Below are 19,726 nucleotides of genomic sequence, written 5' to 3'. Positions count from 1 at the left end.
AGAATTGGATTAAAATTAGGGATGTTCATTTCGGTGTGACCCATTAAAAATACCAAAATGTTATTTTCAAGGCTTTAGTTTTATACATGTGCAAATATGGCATATAAAACAACAGAATATGAGTATTCACACGTCACGTACCCGCAGCGCTTGAATGGAGAAATTGCACCGGCACCTTGTGCACATACACAACATAGTCTATCAGTTCTCACATTTTTAACTTGACATCACAGCCTGTTTATTATCAAAATAAAATACAGTCAATCAAAGTTACACTGCTCAATGTATATATAGGCTAGTCTGTACAATCTGTGGCGTTCAGCTCTATACTATCGACTCAATTAAAAAGCACATGTGAAGGATGTATTGTTGGAACGCGAGCGAAGTCAAACTTCTTGGTTAACAGTTAACTAGTCAATTATGAGCATCCCTAATTAAAACTTTTCCAATGCGGATGCCGTGCTTTTTCTCTCACGATTCTCTTTCTCTATGAGAGTGTTCTTCTGGCTGTAGCATGTTGTCTCGCTTTTCATTTGAAAATAAAATGACCATGGTTCAGTGGTGAAGCTTTGATTTTGATGCACAGCTGTGATGTAAGGTAAGACAACCTGTAAGTTTGTTTTTAAGCCAGTTTTGTTTTTGTTTTTTTATTTTTCCGCACGCTGTTACGAGCAGCAGAGCAGCCTGACTCAACTTGAAGAAAGTTGCTTTTTACTGTGGTAGTTCTAATAAACGTTTAAACTGAACATTGTGATATGTTTATATTAGTGTTTTATATCTATGGCTTTTATTGAATAAGTGTTGACTTTGAGAGTCTAAATCGATCAAACGTGTTCAACTCACTGTCGGCCACTGCGGTCGTCACTTTTAAAAACATAATCTTTGATTTAATAAACAAAGAAGTGCTCCAAACATTTTTCTAAATTAACTTAATAATGAAACGAAAAGGATTACAACTACTTTGCAATTAAAAACAAAACTGAACATTTTAATGGCTGCAACAAAGGCTGCAGTTATGGAGAGGATTTAAAAAAAAAAAAAAAACGGGCTCCAGTCGGGCTCGGGCCGAAAATTCTGACAAGCTGATGGAAACAGGGCCGGGCTAAAGCCTGAGCGTCTCGGGCCAGGGCCGGGTTAGGGCCAAGATTTGTGGACCGTGCAGGGCTCTAGTTGGAGCTAAACTCTGCAGGACAGTGGCCCTTCAGGAGCAGGATTGGACACCCCTGACTTAAAGGCACGTCATTCTCTACAGCATGTTTTAAAATCAGCTCAAAATATAATATGTTTTTATTCATGTTTCAATTCCAGATGCTTCAACTGGTAAATGAACTGGGAGGTATAGGCATCCTGGACATCGATGAAATGTTGCTTTCTACTGTCTGTGTCACACCTGTCACCTGATAGCCACCAGAGGGCACTCCTCATGTCTTCTTAAACTGCATTTCCCATGATTCATTGCCTGGACTCATTATGCTCTCATTCCTGCCACCTGTGTATGATTACCTCGTTCATGTTTGCTTATTTAAGCCCTGTGTGTTTTGTCAGACTTCGCAAATTCTTATTGAATGTTAGTGTTTCACTCCAATTCAGGATGTCTCCTTGGATAATCCTGTTTTCCTGTGCCTTGGACCTTTGTCGTTATCTGGATTGTTTACCCTGTAGTTTTGACCTTATGCATGTTAAATTGGTTACAATTATGGATTACACTCAAAGCTGTGTTTGGATCTCCTGGTCACATCTCTGAACAGTACACATTACAGAGTTCACCGTTTACAGATCCAGCAGCTGAGTGAACTCCAGATCATCATGGACCTGGTCCATCTGATATTGTGTATTTGCTAAGAATGACAGAACACACATGGCTTATATAGGCAGAGTTAACAAGGAAATGAGACACAGCTGAATGTAATCAAGTATAATGAGTCCAGGCAGTGGGTTATGGGAAATATAGTCCATGATAAAATAGCACAAGAGTTGGGAGGATTGCCTCTAGTGGAGATCATGGGCACTCCAGTAGGTGGATGTGAGTCTGAATGATTCTACAACCATTTTCCGATTGTTGGGATGATCCAGTAATGATCCAATTGGCCAAGCTTATAAAGCTTATTTGAGGAATTTCAAGGTTGTAAATCCAGAGCACTGCCCAGCCAGACACACATCTTCCCTGAGCTGATGCCACTGAAAACAATCAGGACAACGGAACAAGATCCTCATGGTTGACTTCAATAAAGACGATGGACTTGAAATATTAATGGCTAATAACTTTTATTGAGCAGAATATTAGAACTGGGGAAGAGAGCACCACCTCACTTCGTGCCCGCACACACTCTACTCTAGCACCTCCCCTTCACATTACCTCTTCCTCCCAGAGGACTCGACACCAAAATAAAAGTCCTTGATAGAAAATAATGTAAAACAAAACAAAACAAAACAAAAAAATAGAATACAATACAATGAACATTAAACAAGCAACCTCACACTTTGTTTCTTTTTAACAGTCATATATATTTAACATTTAGTACTGTTAATTTCTTACAATAATTGCTCAACACCTTTTTATGTGTACTTTTAAATATGTGTTTTCTTGGTACAAACTCATTCTTGAAAATGAGGAAGAGCTGAACTTTTTTATTTGAATCTCTTAAAGTTCCTTCAAATACACATTAATGTTGATAAATGTCAATAACAAACCTAATTTCAGATAAAACTATATTAAACATTATTGAAACAAGAAAATGAAAATAGAAAACAGCAACAATATACAAGGAAATTAGAAAATGCTTAACTTTTAGAAAGAAATGTTAAATCTGGATAACGGCATCTGAAGTATTAAGCATAATTCCTGCTCCCAATTGTTTTATTACTGATGAAAATGTTTGTACCATACATTAAAATGCGATAAAGAGGTATAAAAAGCATTATGCGCTTAAGCACAAGATGTTGATTGGCTTAAATTCAGTCAATATTTAGTCATATCATATTCATTCAATTTGTACTCAAAATAAAATGGCTGTCATGTTTCCAGTCTGTGTTTCCCTGTCTTATGTGAGGATTTTGGTTATTTCCTGTCTTGTGCCATGTTTTGTAGTTCTTTGTAGTTTTTCATGTTGATTTGTTTCTCCAGGTGTTTCCTATTGGCCACTCCCTCTTGTTAGCTTGTTTAGCTTGTTTCCTTGTGTGTGTATATATAACCCTTGTGTTTCTCTTTTGCTTTTGTCAGTTGTTGATGGTGTTCATGTGTTCGGTTGGGGGTTTTTTGAAAGTCTTGTTTTCTTTGTGTCTTCTGGATTTCTGCTGTCATCCTCATGTGGACTATTTGCCTGTTTCACTGTCTGGATTATCTGTTATTTGACTTTATTAAATCTGTGTGTGCGCTTGGATTCGCCCTGGCCTCATCCTTGCCCATCCGTTACAATGACATCCAATTTTAATCAACAAAAGAAGTTCAGAATTAAACCAATTATTCAGATATGTTAAAACAAAAATGAATTAAAATAAAAACACATCAACACTGTCCTTGTAAAAATGTGAGCTCTCAAAATTAAGCATACATTATTGTAACAGAAGTAGTAAATTACTAGTAGTTAATTTACCAGTTCAAGTTTATGTGTGCATTTGTGACCTTTTGTGCAGATTTTCAATGTGTATATCTGCATAATCTCATATATTGTGTTTAGGTAAGTTAATTCAGTTTACTGGTGTTCATTCAGCTCAATTTCTTTTATTGAATGTCTTATAAGAAACAATTATATTCTTTCTGGATTTTTTATATTCTTTCTGATCATAGTGGTGTTTTTTAATGTTTTAATTCAAATTCAAATGTTTAATTGTCATGATTCTTATTTTCTGTGTTGTCTTCACTGTTTATGAAAAAATGCAACCATTTTCCTCTGTAATTTCTTTAGATTAACAGTGTTTGGAGGCTGTTCAAACTTACACAGAGATAATGAGGAATCAATAAAAACCCTAAATCCAGCACAGAGGGGTTCAGTGAATGTGGAGTGAAATGTGCACAAGTGTGTGAGTGTGTGCGCATCAGAGATGCTGTAGAAGGACAGAGTGCCGACCGACCAGTCCAGATACACTCCTACTCTCTTAGAGGGGTAAGGGGCAGGAATGTCAGTGCTATTTTTGTTGTGCCAGACAGTGAAAGTGCCATCAGAGCAATCAAGACTCCAGGAATTTTCATTAAATCCAAACCTACAATCGTCACTTCCTCCTTTCCTTCTCATTCCTTTATGTGCCACTGATATAACGCCCCCCCTCCACCCGCTCCATTCAGCCTCCCAGTAGCAGCGCCCTGACAGATTTTCTCTACACATAACCTGAGGAAAGTAATCAAATCTATCTGGATGATCAGGATATGACTGTTGCTGCTCCAAACGTGTCACCTTTCTATTATCCTCAGACAGACAGAGAAGAATGTTTACTGTGTTTGGATCCAGTGTGAGATTACAGGCATCTGAACACAAGAGGAAACATTAGAGGGAATATTTTAAACAGAAAAAAGCGACGGCAAATGGTGTGTGTGTTGGTGTTTGTCTAGACTTACACTTGCGTAGTCCTGCTGTAATCATGACCTCTTCAAGATGATTTACACTGTAAAAACAAAGAAATACACTTTCTGGTTTTCTAGCTCAATAAGAACGTTATAAATATACTTTTCTATTAAAAAAAACCTTTATTCACAAATTTCACAAAGTCTAAAGAAGCAGACACATTTAGCACCAAAGCAGGAAGTCTCAGGCAAAGAACAACACTGTTCATTGACTCAGGTGTAAATGGTTGACACCCAATAGCTCCAAGGGAAAGGCCACTTTATAATGGGAGAATGACTTATCCCAGTGCCTCTTAATTTGCCTGTAAAAGGATGGGGCTGCCGAAATAAACAGTTTGGATAGCGCAAAATGAGACAACAGCCTCCTACCATGATATAAGTCAACACGTTCTCACTCCCAACTCGTCACATACTGACTCTTGGTCAGGACCCCTCATTGTTTGGCCTCGGAAAACTTTAAATATTTGCACTTTTTGGTAACACTTTATTTTAAGGGTCCTGAATTATGCATTAGTTAAGCATAAATAAACTAGTAATTAATGATTTACTTGTTCAAAATTATTCATTAGTTAATCATTAATTACTACTGTGTCCATGCTTAACATATAGTAGTGCATATTAGACATTATTTACAAATTGTTAAACATTTGAAAGATACACATTTATGCTATAAATAAACAAAAGTAACCTAGTAATTAATGATTAACTGAATGTACAGTAAACGCCTTTTAGTCATTATCTACAACTTAAAGTCCCTGTAAAGTCAATTCTGAGAATTCTTTCTAAACACTTTATAAATGTTACAAATGTATTGCTGAAACACATTACAAAGTCTGTGAATTGTGTAATGCTTAATTGTGAAGTTAGAGCGTTAAACAGTTTTTCACCAAGTCTCTGCTCAGGATTTTTTGGGCGGAGCTAAAACGGGGGTCTGATGACGCACTTGGACCCCCGAGCATAGCCCCTCCCCTAACACTATATAACTGTCGATGACGCACCGAGCGTGGCACCTCCTCTAACTCTACAGCGGTTCACTCGCTCAATCTCGAGTGTCATTACAGTTATACAGCCCTTTGCACATTTAGCTAGTAATGCCTTCGTCACGCAAATGCATATTACATGGTTGTTTTAATATACAATATGCTCGGTCTCCTTATTTAAATTTCCTAAAACGATGATATGAAGGATTCTAAAGTGATCGTTCTACACCGGATAATTTTACAAACTTTCATCAGACAGCTGGGATTCACAGATAATCCGCTGTTTTTGGTGAATGTGACTGAACAGACCTCGGCCTCCCTCCCGCCTCGGCCTTCCTACCGTCCCACCGATAACCGATGATATATGGGGCCGGACAGAGTCTCTCCCGCCCCGGCCTTCAGCCTCCCGTCTCGCGGCGCCGTCATTTGTCGACTCGACAACAGTCCGGCAGTACGTGCCCACCAATGAGTGTAAGTTGCTGAGTTTGCTTATGTTATAATTAGTAGGTAGTCCACAGTAACTCTACTAAAATTTGCAACCCTCTAAAAATGATTCTTTTTATATGCATCAGTATGTTTGACTCATTAGACAAGTAAGTTGAGATGGCAGCTCTCGCGAGTGGGTGTGGTTTCAGCACCGACAGCGGACACGCCACCAGCGTTTGAGAGCAGAGAGCGCTGCCTATTTTTTCGAGATTTTGATAACTTATTTCATTTACTTGCAGATTTTTTTAATCATTTAAATTTGGCTGGGTGGTTAATAACGCATTTTTCTGCGGTGTGACAAACTCAGAACACATACTTTAAAATGACTTTACAGGGACTTTAATAAGCCATATATTATTTTTGTGTAGTGATGTAATTATATTTCTGTGCCATTCTATTAAGTTAATCGAATAATAAACTAGTAATTATGCTTAATTACTGGTGGTTTTGCAGTGATAAATTGCTAAAATAGTATAATAAAGACAATTTGACCCCCAAAGTGAAAGGTATATCCACATTAATTATGGCACTTATTGAATGATATCAAAGTCCCTTTTAGCCAAGTCATTTCACTCGGCGGTCATCCCGGGCATCCAAGTGCAGCTCCTATCTCTTTGAATGGGGAAACATCAAATTCTCTAAAGCTGTTTGCCAAGCTTTCGATTAAATTTCATATTTGAAATCAGCAATGAAATCTGACAACAACTGTCTCATAAATTTTGTTTCTAAACTCTTATCAATCATGACAAAAAACGGTATTTTTCAGGCTGGATCAAGGTAATGTGCATGCGCAGTCCTAAATGCGCGTCTCTTGTGTCTCATTTCGGAGGCGCGCGTCTGACTGTTTCTATAGAAACCGAAGCTTCTAATGGCCGCTGCAGTGACGCGATGCTTTTACCAATTGGCGATTGGCTCTTATTTAGAAGGCAGGGCTTATTCCGCCATATTGCGCATTGCACTTTCTCCCATTCATAATAATACGAGTGACGTGTCTTGTGTTATTCTATAGTCTTTGGTGATATTCAAGTTTATTGACCAGAATAAGCCAATAATTAAGGCTAAACTGCCATTAATACAGTACTAATAAAGGCAATTTGACCCCCTATTCTAAAATGAAAGCTAAATCCTCATTAATTATGGCACTTATTGAGTGATATTCAAGTTTATTGATGAGAATAAGCCAATAATTAAGGCTAAACAGCCATTACTAAGACATTTACCCCATATTGTAAAGTAAAAATTATATCCTCAATTAAGTCACTTATTTAATGGTCTCATTGTTATATAAGTATTAATACATAACTTTTGCAGACACAAAACATACTTTTTTTTGTACGTTTGGATAAATGTTGAAAGATAAAACATGGACGAATTGGCAACATTTAAACGTAAACATATTAGGCTTTTACAGCAGAAATGCTTAAAATAGTTACAAATCTTTTATATCATAAAGATATCTGTATAATTTCCCTTTTACTGTTTTAGGAATAAATGTTATATCCCTAAACCCAAACATGTCCATTTTATAGAGAATATAAAATGAACGTAATGGACATTAATATTTAGGAAAATATCCCTGCTGGTAACACTTATAATAACTGCAAGCTATGAAGCATTAGTTAAGCATTAGTAAAGAGTGAATTCATCACTTATAAAGCATTAATAGACATTAGTAAGCAGTTTTATTCTTGATTTATAAGCATATCTATAATGTGTTTAATAATTTTATTTTCATACTTTATTAATAATCAATTTATCATTTCTAAATTAAGTATTACATTATTTACATAACAGTTATTTAGGAGTTGTCAGTGGTTCATAAGATCATTTAGGAAGTGTAAGTAAATGATTAATAAACTATTAAACATTTATTTAGACATATTATTTAGACATATCGTCCCCTTGGAATTATAAGGTTCTATCTGTGTTCTGAGCAGTTTTGAGATATTGAGCTTCAAAGATTTTGCATTCCAGCAAAACCTATATAGGGAACAAGTTTCTTTCAAACATGAAAATGACAGGGATCCTAAATATATTTTAAATATACAATATCAAAATCTTCTCAAATTTGTAAATAGGGATTTTTGTAATGGGTCAAACGCAGATAGAACCTTCTAATTCTAAAAAAAAAAAAACGAAGTCCACTCCTAGGTGTGACCATGGTCGGTTGGGAACGGGCAGAGGATGGAGCTTGCCGGATGGAAGATGGCGTGGGCTCTTGGAAATGGCGCACTCCCTGCAGTCCTGCACATACCTTCTGACGTCGGATGCCATACTCGGCTACCAGAAGCGTTCCCTTAGCAACAAGAGGGTTTCATTGACCCCCGGGTGGCCAGTGCCAAGCGACGAGTGGGCTGAGTGAATAAGTGGAGTGCGTCGTGCTCGAGTGATGTATAGCAAGCCAGGTGGGCAACCCGGCGGAGGGTTAGTGGAGGCATTGGAGGAGGGGATGGTCTCCTCCGACCAGGAGATGGGACTCACAATGATGGAGCTTGGAAGAATGGCTTCAGGCTCAGTGGTGGTTTCTTCGGGAGAATGAAGACGAGAGAGGGCATCTGCCTTTACGTTCTTAGACCCAGGACGATAGGAGATAGTGAAATCAAACCGGGAGAAGAACAGGGCCCAGTGTGCTTGTCTGGGGTTTAATCTCTTGGCAGCTCGTAAATACTCAAGGTTCTTATGGTCTGTCAGCACGAGGAACTGATGTTTGGCTCCCTCCAGCCAATGCCTCCACTCTTCTAGAGCCAACTTCACGGCTAGGAGTTCTCTGTTTCCAATGTCGTAGTTGACCTCCGCCGGGTTTAGCTTGCGGGAGAAGATGGCGCATGGATGGAGCCTACTTGGTGTCCCCTGCTGCTGAGACAGGACGGCTCCCACTCCTGTGGTGGAGGCGTCCACCTCCACGACGAAAGGGAGCTCAGGATTGGGGTGGAGGAGGGGAGCGGTGGTGAAGGCTTCTTTGAGGCTTTCAAATGCGTTGGTGGCAGCTGGGGTCCAGGACATAGACTTGGGCTGGTTACGGAGCAGGTTGGTGAGTGGATGGGTGATGGAACTGTAATTCTTGATGAACCGTCGATAAAAGTTTGCAAAGCCAAGGAAGCGTTGGAGTTCTTTGATTGATGTTGGAGTAGGCCAGGTCTTGATGGCGTCCACCTTCCCCTCGTCCATCTGGATGCCACTGTGATCTATGATGTATCCGAGGAAGTGGACTGACGACTGGTGGAATGAGCATTTTTCAGCTTTAAGGAAGAGATGGAACTGACGAAGCCGTTGGAGGACCTCCGCAACGTGGTGGCGATGTTCGGCCAGGCTCCGGGAGTATATCAAGATGTCGTCGATATATACCAGCACGAACTTGTGGAGGAACTCCCAGAGCATCTCATGTATGAAGTCCTGGAATACGGAGGGGGCGTTGACCAGGCCATAGGGCATCACAAGATATTCGTAATGGCCGGTGGGCATGATGAAGGCGGTCTTCCACTCGTCCCCCTCGCGTATCCGGATGAGGTTATACGCGCTGCGGAGGTCCAACTTCGTGAACACAGTGGCACCACGGAGCAGCAGGGGAAGTAGACGGGTGGATGTATCCTTGAGCAAGGGCCTCTTTGATGTATTCCTCCATGGCCTTCTCCTCCGGTATGGAAAGGGGATAGATCTTACCCCTAGGCACTGGCTCACCCGGAAGCAGATCGATGGCACAGTCCCATGGCCGGTGTGGAGGCAGCTTGGAGGCTCTCTGTGGGCAGAAGACGTCACTGAAGGGGGCGTAACACTCGGGAATGTTGATGGAACGTTTCTCGACTGGGCTCTCTATGGAGGTGGCACAAACGGAGATGTCATGAGTGGATGGTACTCGAGGGACTGGAAGGTCAGAGAACCAGTTGGAGAAACATGTTTCGCCCCACTTCAGGATCTCGCCGGTTTTCCAAGAGATGGTTGGGTTGTGCTGCTCCAACCAGGGGCGCCCTAAGACCACGTCAGAGGTGGATTCCTCCAGAACCAGCAGATGTATATCCTCAAGATGGAGTACGCCGACTCGCAGTTGGATAGGGCCCACACATCGGCGCACACATCTTTGGCTCAGAGGTTTTCCAGTTATTGAGTGGATCTGGTAGATGGACGGAGAAGGCGTAGTCTTGAGCTTGAGCTGCCGGCAGAGGGCGCCGGAGATGAAGTTGCTGGCTGACCCTGAATCGAGGAGCGCCACCACTGGAAGGGAGACACCAGCGGCAGTAAGATTGACAACAGTGGTGAGTGGTTTCATTTTATTGATAGAGGGAATAATGGCACTCACCATGGGTCGAGGTGGATGAGTTGGGCATGCAGAGATGATGTGCCCAGGTAAACCACAGTATAGGCAAAGGTTCAGGGTTCAGGGCGTCTTTGTCGCTCGGAGGGAGTGAGTCTGGAATTGTCTACGTTCATAGGTTCGTTGGCTGGTTCTGGAGGGCTGACGAGTTCAGGCCGGTGGAGGAGGTGATGGAAGAGTGACTGGTCCTGGTGCTCTTCTATACATGACTGCATACGGGAGGCGAAGCGGATGGAAAGCTAGATGAAGCGCTCGAGGCCGATGGAATCCTTGTATGCAGCGAGATGCAACCGCACCCGAGGATCCAGCCCTTGTCGGTAGGTGGTGATGAGAGCCTGTTCATTCCATCCACTTGAAGCGGCTAGCATTCTGAATTGCAAAGCGTAATCGTTAATGGTCATAGAACCTTGCTTGAGATTGCATAGTTTCTCACCAACAGAGGAGTCGAAGGAGGGCCTGCCGAACACTTCCCGGAAGTGGGACACGAAGGAGACATATGAGCGTGTGACGGGACCATTTTGAGACCCGATGGATTCAGCCCACTGTAACGCTTTGCCTTGCAGCTGGGAAATAATGAACGCTACCTTGGATGTGTCGGTGGGGTAGAGGTGCGGTTGCATCTCCAGGACCAGTGCACACTGCAGGAGGAAGCCGCTGCAGTCCTCCGCCGATCCTGAGTAGGGCGCTGGTCTGGCCATGGGACTGGCGTGCGCTGGCGGAGAGGGAGAGGTGACGGTGTTTGCGGAAGTGATGGCTGGTGACGGTGGAGGTGCGCTGGAGGTGAGAGCTCGTCGAAGAACATCGACGAGCTCTTGGAATGGATCCGGGGAACTCATACTGGCCTCGCGCTGTTATGGTCCGGTCTTCTGTTACAATACAGAAGGGACAGAGACAGTCTTTAACAGGAGATGGGGCTTTATTGTGAACCAGTATGAGTTGTGGCAGAAGTGCAGGTGAGTAATACGTGATGCAGTGCAGAATCTTGAAGTGCTGGGTGATGATGGTTTCCTTTGTGGTTGCAGGTGGAGTCGAACTTGGAATTGGAGACGAAGGAGACGCTGGAGACGAGGAGCACTCACACAGAGAGGAGATAACACACAAGGAGAATTCAGGAGACAGGTAAGTAGATCATTGGGAGTCCTTAAGGTAAGCATACAGGTAAGTTAATGCAAACGAGACCGGACATCGAGTGGTGTGTGTGAGTGCTCTTTATGCTGGCTGTGATGAGGTGCTTGATGAGGTGCAGGTGTTTGTGATCAGTACTCTGGTGACTGGGTGCGCTGTGATTGGTGAGCGGTGGAGCCTGACGTGTCTGTGACAAATACATCTGAGTAGGACTTTATTCCACAGAAAGAGGGACAGGTAAAATGGCTTTCTCTCTAGACATTAGTATGGCTGAAATGACATGCAAACATTTATTGTTGTAATTAAGACCCCATTATAAATTATTTAACCTTTAAGCCTTAATATTGTAAAATTTAAGACATTTTAAAACTAAAAAACTGCAAGAAAACAGACAATGCTTCAGCAAAGGTGATAAACACTGAAAAATGTTTCACTGACTATATATAATTAAAAATATTTTACATTTAAAATATTTAAATTATTTAAACTATGCAACAACAGAAATTTCTGTTCTCTGGGCTTACAGTGCAATCTTCTAATAAACCTGTCAAATTTATTGCTCACCTTTCTGGGTCCTACAACCTCTCTCCAACCAAAAGTCTATCCAGATTTTATTCCCATCAATCCTCTTTTACAAACTGACATTTGTTTAAATGATGCACATGACCACATAAAGGAAAATGTGAATATTAATGGCCAACATACTTGAGTTTCTCTAGTTTATAGTGTGGATCCTTTAGTAGAGTAGAAAGCAGCTTCACTCCTGAGACTTCTGGGTGATTGTAGCTCAGATCCAGCTCTCTCAGGTGTGAAGGATTTGACCTTAGAGCTGAAGCAAGATCAACACAGCCTTCCTCTGTCACCATACAGCCAGATAATCTACAAAGACACACACACCAACAATAAAGACCATGGGAATTGCTCGAAGATGGAAATAAAACAGTTATTAGTTCTCAGCTTTTCATTTCACTGTTCTATGGACTTCCATAGACTTCAAGAGTGGAAGAAGATGATGATGTAACTAATGTTATGAAATACCTCAGTATCTCTAGTGTACAGTTTGTACTCTTCAGTCCAGCACAGAGAAGTTTCACTCCTGAATTCTGCAGGTCATTGTTACTCAGGTCCAGCTCTCTCAGTGAGGAGTTTGAAGACTGAAGAGCTGAGGCCAAGCCTTTGCAGCATTGATCGGTGAGATTACAGATGGCCAGTCTAAAACAGAATAAACAATTTTCAAAATAATCACACACAACTATTTACAGACCTGCAAACATACAAGAGGTGAAAAGGGTATCATGTTTCGGAATTGGTATGGGGGGTCTGGGGGCATCCTCTCCCAGGAGAAACTGTTGTGATTTTAACATGTAAACGAAGCATTCTGGTGCACTCTGACAAGAAAATAAATGGAAAATACAACATTTTCTTCAAGTAAAAAAATAAAAAAATAAAAACAAACATTTATTGACACTAGGGCACTAGGGCTGGGCATTTAAACTAATTTCACAATTGGATTTGATTTCGATTCCGAAGCTTACAATTGGATTTTGATTTGATTACCTTCAATTCAGTATTGATTCATTTGGGGCCTATAAGGTACAGTACATGGCAAATTTAGTGCATAGTGCATATATTTAGCAAAATGTTCCACTCCAAGTTCATTTTTGTAGCTGACTAACAAGTTTTTGGACACTGAACAGCTTTTCTGAGTATTTTAAAAAGCTGTTTTATTGACATCTTTCCACGGTTAAAACACAGAGCAATTACACGTGACATGATACGGATTTCGGTAAGTTGTATTGTATCTTTCAACATACCTTCAGATGTTCATTCATGTTTATTTCATGTTGTAACTAGTAAAGTGGAAGAGATGATTGGTTCACCTGCTCTCTGCTTTTACAGAGGCGCTGTCAAGAGCCACAGAGTGCCAGGAAAGATTGCAACAGCTTGAGAGATGTCTATGGTCTCACTCCAGTCCATAGGAAAGTAGCCCATTTTCCATTCTAGTGAGGTTTATTGTGCTTGCAATTTCACCTGACCCCCCTAATCCAATCGAGAGGGCATGTAAACACTTGATTGGATTAAAAACTGAAACTAGAAAACAGTGATGGGAATAACGGCATTACTTTTTTCAGTAACGAGTAATCAAACAAATTACTTTTTATCCCATTACAACGCCGTTACCGTTACAGACAAAAAAATGCTGCATTACTACAATTGAGCTCACTGACGCAGTTTTCATCCGAGTAGGCTCTGTAATAATGTATAATAATGTACGATGCTCTGTGTGTGTGTGTGTGTGTGTGTGTGTGTGTGTGTGTGTGTGTGTGTGACAGAGCATGCTAGCAGAGCACAAGCTCAAACCAGAATACCCTTTGTGACATATGCAGGATCGAAAATATGTGAAAAATGTTTTTTCTAGTCGACTAGTAATTGTTCATTTAAGCCATTAGTTGACAAATCACATTTATATTAGTTTAATTTCTTAAATACTGGAGAGAATAAACCATAATAATGAATGTTTACGTAATATAGGCTAGCACTCAAGCGTAAAGCTTGCCATAAAGAACCAGCAAAAGTAATGATTATGAATGTGACAAAAACAGCAAGAAGACATTTTAATTGTTTTTTAATAAATTAGCCTAATGTTTTTTGAATCAGTGTCGGCAGCAAAGATGAAGTTGACATTGCTGACTCTCGTCATCTCCGCATGTGGACGCGCCTATAGAGAGAATGCACATTTCTTTCGGAATACATAATCAGAGAGTAGCCTATTTCTTTTCATTTTGAATTATTTAGTTTTAAAGTAGACATTTCAAGCTTTCGATAGATATATTTCTCATGTCTACGAGGCAAGCAGCCTATACGCTGAGTTTCGGTTCATTTAGCCAATAAGACGCGCTCCAGATCACGCGCAAGTGATCGCGCCCATGCCTCCATGCCTTGATCATATTGTCTGCTTCTTATTTATTAAATCCAGGCAATTGGTTGATGAAACATTGATTAAAATGAAGATACAATTTTTACAATATGAAATTCTCTTTAAAGAAAGGCTTTCTACAAAACAAAACTTAATGAAGTGGTCAAAATCATGTCTGACCCACTCCATGTCTCCCGATATATTGCGCATGTTATGATGTATCCTTTCTTACTCATGCTGTTCACTTTTCATAATCAAACAGATGAATTTAAAACATAACATAAGGCTATTTAAACATAAATATGAAACTACGTTTTCTTTAATGGCTACCAACACGTAGTACAGTACAGAGAAATTTCATGTCGTGAGCAAGAGTGGATCATGAGTCGGATCAAGAATTATTTATTTTAGACTTATATTTATTATTGGGGGCTTAATATTATATTTAATATTAAGTTGTTTGACATATTTGAATTTTTTTTTTTTTTTAAGTAACGCAATAGTTACTTTCCCTGGTAATTAGTTACTTTTATAATGATGTAACTCAGTTACTAACTCATTTACTATTTGTGAGAAGTAACTAGTAACTATAACTAATTACTTTTTTAAAGTAATGTGCCCAACATTGCTAGAAAGTACTGCAAATGTGCAAAGATGTAGAAATGTCATAGTGACGTATGACCTGAGGACTGAGCTGTTGTTGTTGAATGTTGTTCTAAAATTTTTAAAACACACTAGTCCTTGTTTCAGACTGTCACCAACAGAAGCCTTGTTTTGGGCGAAGGAAGGGGCGTTTTTACTGTTTGATTAATATAAGCAGCACGGCACAATAGTTCATGTGCTCTTCGTCATCTAATTAGATCTAAAATAAATCAAGTCCACTCTTTAAAACAAAGAAAATAAGCAAAAAGAAGCAAAACTCTGTATATTCATGCAGTGTGCGCATGTCAAAAAATAAATTCCATTTTGAAGCTTGTGACATATAATCACACACATCAACCTGATCCCTTTATTTAGCGTTCATGTAAACTCAAACTTCAGATTCATCAATCAGAATGAATTAATTGTAAATGTAGCTAGTGTTATGCATGTCTTCGGAATAAATACCTCAGAATCTGCAGTTTGCAGTAAGGACTCATCAGGCCAGCAAAAAGCAGCTCCATTCCTGAATACTTCTGATCATTGTTATATGGCTCTAGTTCTCTCAGGAGGTCACTGGATGGTTGTGAAGCTAAATTGAAATCTTTAAAGGATTGACCTAAGAGTTTTAAGGGAGCCAATCTAAACAGAACAAAGTGCAAAAATCATCATGCAGCTTTAAAAAACAAATAATACTCATTTTTTACTTGATTTCTGATACCTGACCTGACTGATCACAAACCTCAGTTTCCGCAGTTGACACTGTGGCATGTTCTCTCCTAATTCCTGCAGGTTAGTTGAGTCTTGCTCTCTCGAGAGGGGGTCTGATGATTGTAGAACTGGTGCCATACTTGCAACAGGGAAGGGGAGAAAATAATAACACATTTGGCACTGTCAAATTGTAAAATTGACCAATATTCTGACAGAAAACATCTATTATGATTTATGACACTTATGGAGTCTGTGTCACCACTAATCCCACAGGCCACTTAAAAATGGTGACAAAAGCACATTCCATGATCAACTTGCAAAACTTACAAAATTTTGTATAGATTTATAATAGTTTTATAACTCCCTTTGTTTGAACAAACATCTCAAAATGATCACATTTTAAATTGTTTAAATTAATCTCCTATAGAAAACTTAGCACATATTGTTATCAAATAGTTAAATAGTTTGTGAGCAGCGCTTCGACTTATGGTGCAGCAGAATAGTGGGTGACATGAGTTTTAGTCCCTGCTTGAGATACTTTCCTGATCCTGTTCAACCTCTCTCCTATTCACACAATCCAAAAAAAAAATATCTTTAAAAAATAGTTCTCTCAATATCATTTAAGTTCTGTGGCAAAGCATCAGATCCCTTCAACAGGAGTTGCAGTGTAACCAGGAACTCCAGGAGTATATTATTTTCTGCTGCCTCCGTGATACCTTGAGGTAACCTCATCTCAGGTTCCTTCTAGACAGCCCAAAAATGTACAGAGCATAAAAAGGTTAGTCATGGTCGCACTCTTCCATGTCCTTCCTTGCACTATAACAAATTGGTGTCATTTTTACAGCAAAATTCTACAGAAACTTACTGTTTTACCATTTTAAAAGTTATTACTGTAATCCGTAATGCATTATGGGTCAAACAGAGTATTACAGTTGTTAACAGTATATTTCCCATTCAGCAGTAAATTAATTTACAGGTAGGAGGTTGTGGCGAGGGGGGCGTGGTTCAGCGAGATCTGCTACGGGAGAGAGCTTCGGGAGATCCTTGGTGAGTGAGCGGGTTAAATGTAAATCACGAACACCTGTTTCTCATTTCAGTAATTGGTGCGGAGACAGGATAAAACGCAGCGAGAAGCAGGAGTCGGTGAGAGAGAGGGGAACTGCTGACTGAGCCACTGGTGCACGACAACACTGCTGCAGTGAAGCCCATTGTGGATTGTATATGCCGAGACTGGAGTGAAGCCCTTTGTGGATTATTTTGTTTTGATGTTTGACGTTTGTATTTACTGAAATAAAGCTCAGTCAGCAGTTGAACTCCGACCCTGTCCCCTTCCTTCCTACATCTAAGAACATTGTCAATACTACAGAGGTGTTGTCACAGTAGCTCATTTGTTTTTACAACAACTTACTGTGATGTGGAATTATGGCATTGCATGGGCTGAATTCAGGTTTGAAAATTGGTGGACTGCAGCAGGGCAAGAAAGGTCGAAGATAAAAGGAATTATTCAATCAATTTTTAAGTTAATTTAAATTTACATCCATATATTAAAATCTAATGTATTACATTTAATGTTAAGCGATTCATATTTTGAACAGAATAGGCCTAATGTCAGATGTAATTAGGGATGCACCGATACCAAACTCATGTACTTGTACTCGTAAAAATACCCCGATACCAAGACCGATACCTCACGTGACATAACTGACAGAATTTTCCATGCACAGAGACACCAGCAGCAGCAGAAACATTGTCAGCCTTAGGGGTGTAGAAATATTTCAAAATTAATGATGACAACACACACATTGCGAACTGCATGCTTTCAATCACAATTTGTTATCGATTAGTGAAGGCGGGATCGGCGGAATTGCGCTGAATGACACAGACCAGAAGCGCTCTCTCTCGCAAGCGCTCTCTCTCTTTCTTGCGCGCAATCCCAGTTCTCTCAGACAGCGCGCGATCAGTTCTCCTCACACCTGAATGGTCAAATGCACAAATATTTGTCAAAATGAACCATCGTGTGGAGTATCTCACGTAAATACAGTCAGTTATGGCTTAAGTAGACGTAAACATTTGGGTGAAAACAGGTCTTAAAGGGACCTACGTGTATGTATGGGAAGAAGGAGCAGTATCCATAAACAAAGGATTCGGCAGACCCTCACGGACGTTGCCGGCCAAAAACATAATAAACATAAAATAAAGGGCCTGGTCCTCTCTCGTCCTTCACCGTCGCTCTTCCTTTTAGCCTATATTTGCCATTAATGTTAATCTCGCCCACCCTAAAAAAATTTGCAAAATATGTTAAATAAATGTATACATGGTAAATAAACCTTCTGTATCTGAAAAACAAGTTTATTTAATTTGTATCTCTATAGTATTTGTTGTATTGTTTGTAATTTGTTTGTAAATTTATTTTTATATAACAACAATTATATATATTGGTAATTATGTCCTTTGAAGGTTATTGGACACTGTGAAATTTTTGTTCTTTAAGTTTGTGACAAGCACATAAAAATTATTACTTTTTTCATTAGAGTAATAATAAAGAAGTTGTCCTATATTCATTAGTCTCACTGTGCAAACTGCAACACCACCAAAACAAACAAAAAAAAAAGAGAGAGAGAGAGAGAAAATAATAAATGTATAGGCATCGGTATCGGTATCAGCGAGTAATAGAAAAAAGTATCGGTACTCGTACTCAGTCCTTAAAAAATGGTATCAGTGCATCCCTAGATGTAATAAATTTGATCAATTTGTAGTTAACAACTGTGTGTTATCAGGACATTTAGAGGAATGTAAAAGAACTAAATTCCTTTTTTTTCTCGAAACGCTATGTTTATTTAGTAAAGGAATGTGTCATTAACTTTAAATTTCTTGTTTCAGGCAGAGAATCGCGACAGGGTGCGCCATAGCGGGTTTCAGGGGGCGAAATGAACCGGAACTAAACTAAAAACATCATAAATGTCATGCCAATGTGGATGAATGCTACAGTTTATTAAAGTTTTATTCGCCTTTGCTCTCTCTAGAGTATTTTTAGAGCATTTGCCATTTGACAGACACAACATAACTGTGCTGGTGAGACAAAACTACATACAGTAAATACATACATGCAGTCAGCTTTGCTGATGAAAAACATTAGAATATAAGATATTAACATTGTTGGATGCTGCAATTTTCTCATTTATTTCACCAGTTTGAATTTATTATTGAGAGCATGTAAAACCAGTGTTTAACTTAGGCCTGCGTCATAGCTAAATTGAACATAAAGCAATTAGCTGTGAACGATATAATAATTAGGACAGTCAAGTGATTATTATTTTTTAAAATCTAATTAATTACATGATGTGGCGATTAATTAATCTAATCGTAAATTAATCGCACATCAAATTTAGCTGACAAATTACCCCCCAAAAAATAATTTAAAGTCATTATTGTGTAAAGCATCAAATAGACATTACAAAAAGTAGATTCAGCAAGAAATATTTTATTTGGTTCAACACAGAATTTATTACACATACTATTTTGGATGATAAATGATAACTGACTTTTTGGGTTAACTACACCTTTCATGTCTTTTTTATTTTTTTATTACTATGGAAATATGAAATTATTTTTTAATTAAATTAAATGCTGCTGTGTGTTGATTGGAGATTAACAGTTTTGCTTTGTCTTTATATTTTTTTTTTTTTTGGAAAAAACAGACAATATTGTGTCTAAAATAACACAATATTAACTTCTTGTTTATTGAACTATTGTATAAAATCAGTATCACACATCTGTAAGCTTAAATCTACTAAACAATATTTTAGCAGATTCACTCTGCATTTAAACGTGATTGTCTCTTCTGAATATCAACTGTGTTTACCTGGCCAATGGTACTCTTTTTAGCAGCATGAAAAACAGGCTAAAACTTTTATTAAAATTGTGAATAGAATAAATACAGAAAGCGAGCAAAGCACGCTCCCCTTCATATAATAAAATAATATTAATAATAATAATAATAA

At 39.2% G+C, this 19,726-nt stretch overlaps 2 protein-coding genes across 3 annotated transcripts in view; one reads left to right on the top strand and one right to left on the bottom strand.

The window, feature by feature from the left end:
- The window catches only part of LOC125259969 (NACHT, LRR and PYD domains-containing protein 12-like), a 67,361-nt gene extending 64,746 nt beyond the window's left edge, over positions 1-2,615 (top strand). Inside the window, exon 15 of the mRNA XM_048178012.1 lies at positions 1,309-2,615. Coding sequence (XP_048033969.1) covers positions 1,309-1,324 — 16 coding nt within the window. The 3' untranslated portion in view covers positions 1,325-2,615. The remainder of the gene's footprint in view (positions 1-1,308) is intronic.
- Positions 2,616-2,995: 380 nt separating this feature from the next.
- Positions 2,996-19,726, bottom strand: part of LOC125259970 (protein NLRC3-like) — a 43,261-nt gene continuing 26,530 nt past the window's right edge. Inside the window, exons 6-9 of one of the 2 annotated variants that reach the window (XM_048178014.1) lie at positions 12,497-12,632; positions 12,164-12,337; positions 4,553-4,599; positions 2,996-4,462 (exon numbers count right to left, since the gene is read on the bottom strand). In XM_048178014.1, coding sequence (XP_048033971.1) covers positions 3,858-4,462; positions 4,553-4,599; positions 12,164-12,337; positions 12,497-12,632 — 962 coding nt within the window. In that variant the 3' untranslated portion in view covers positions 2,996-3,857. Of the gene's footprint in view, positions 4,463-4,552; positions 4,600-12,163; positions 12,338-12,496; positions 12,633-15,695; positions 15,865-19,726 lie in introns of those variants that run through there. The other variant, XM_048178013.1, reaches the window with a different exon arrangement.

Source organism: Megalobrama amblycephala, linkage group LG24, assembly GCF_018812025.1.
Source record: "Megalobrama amblycephala isolate DHTTF-2021 linkage group LG24, ASM1881202v1, whole genome shotgun sequence".
Lineage (NCBI taxonomy): Eukaryota > Metazoa > Chordata > Actinopteri > Cypriniformes > Xenocyprididae > Megalobrama > Megalobrama amblycephala.
The sequence above is the reverse complement of the archived record's forward strand: the minus strand, read 5'-3'. Positions and strand labels throughout refer to the sequence as shown.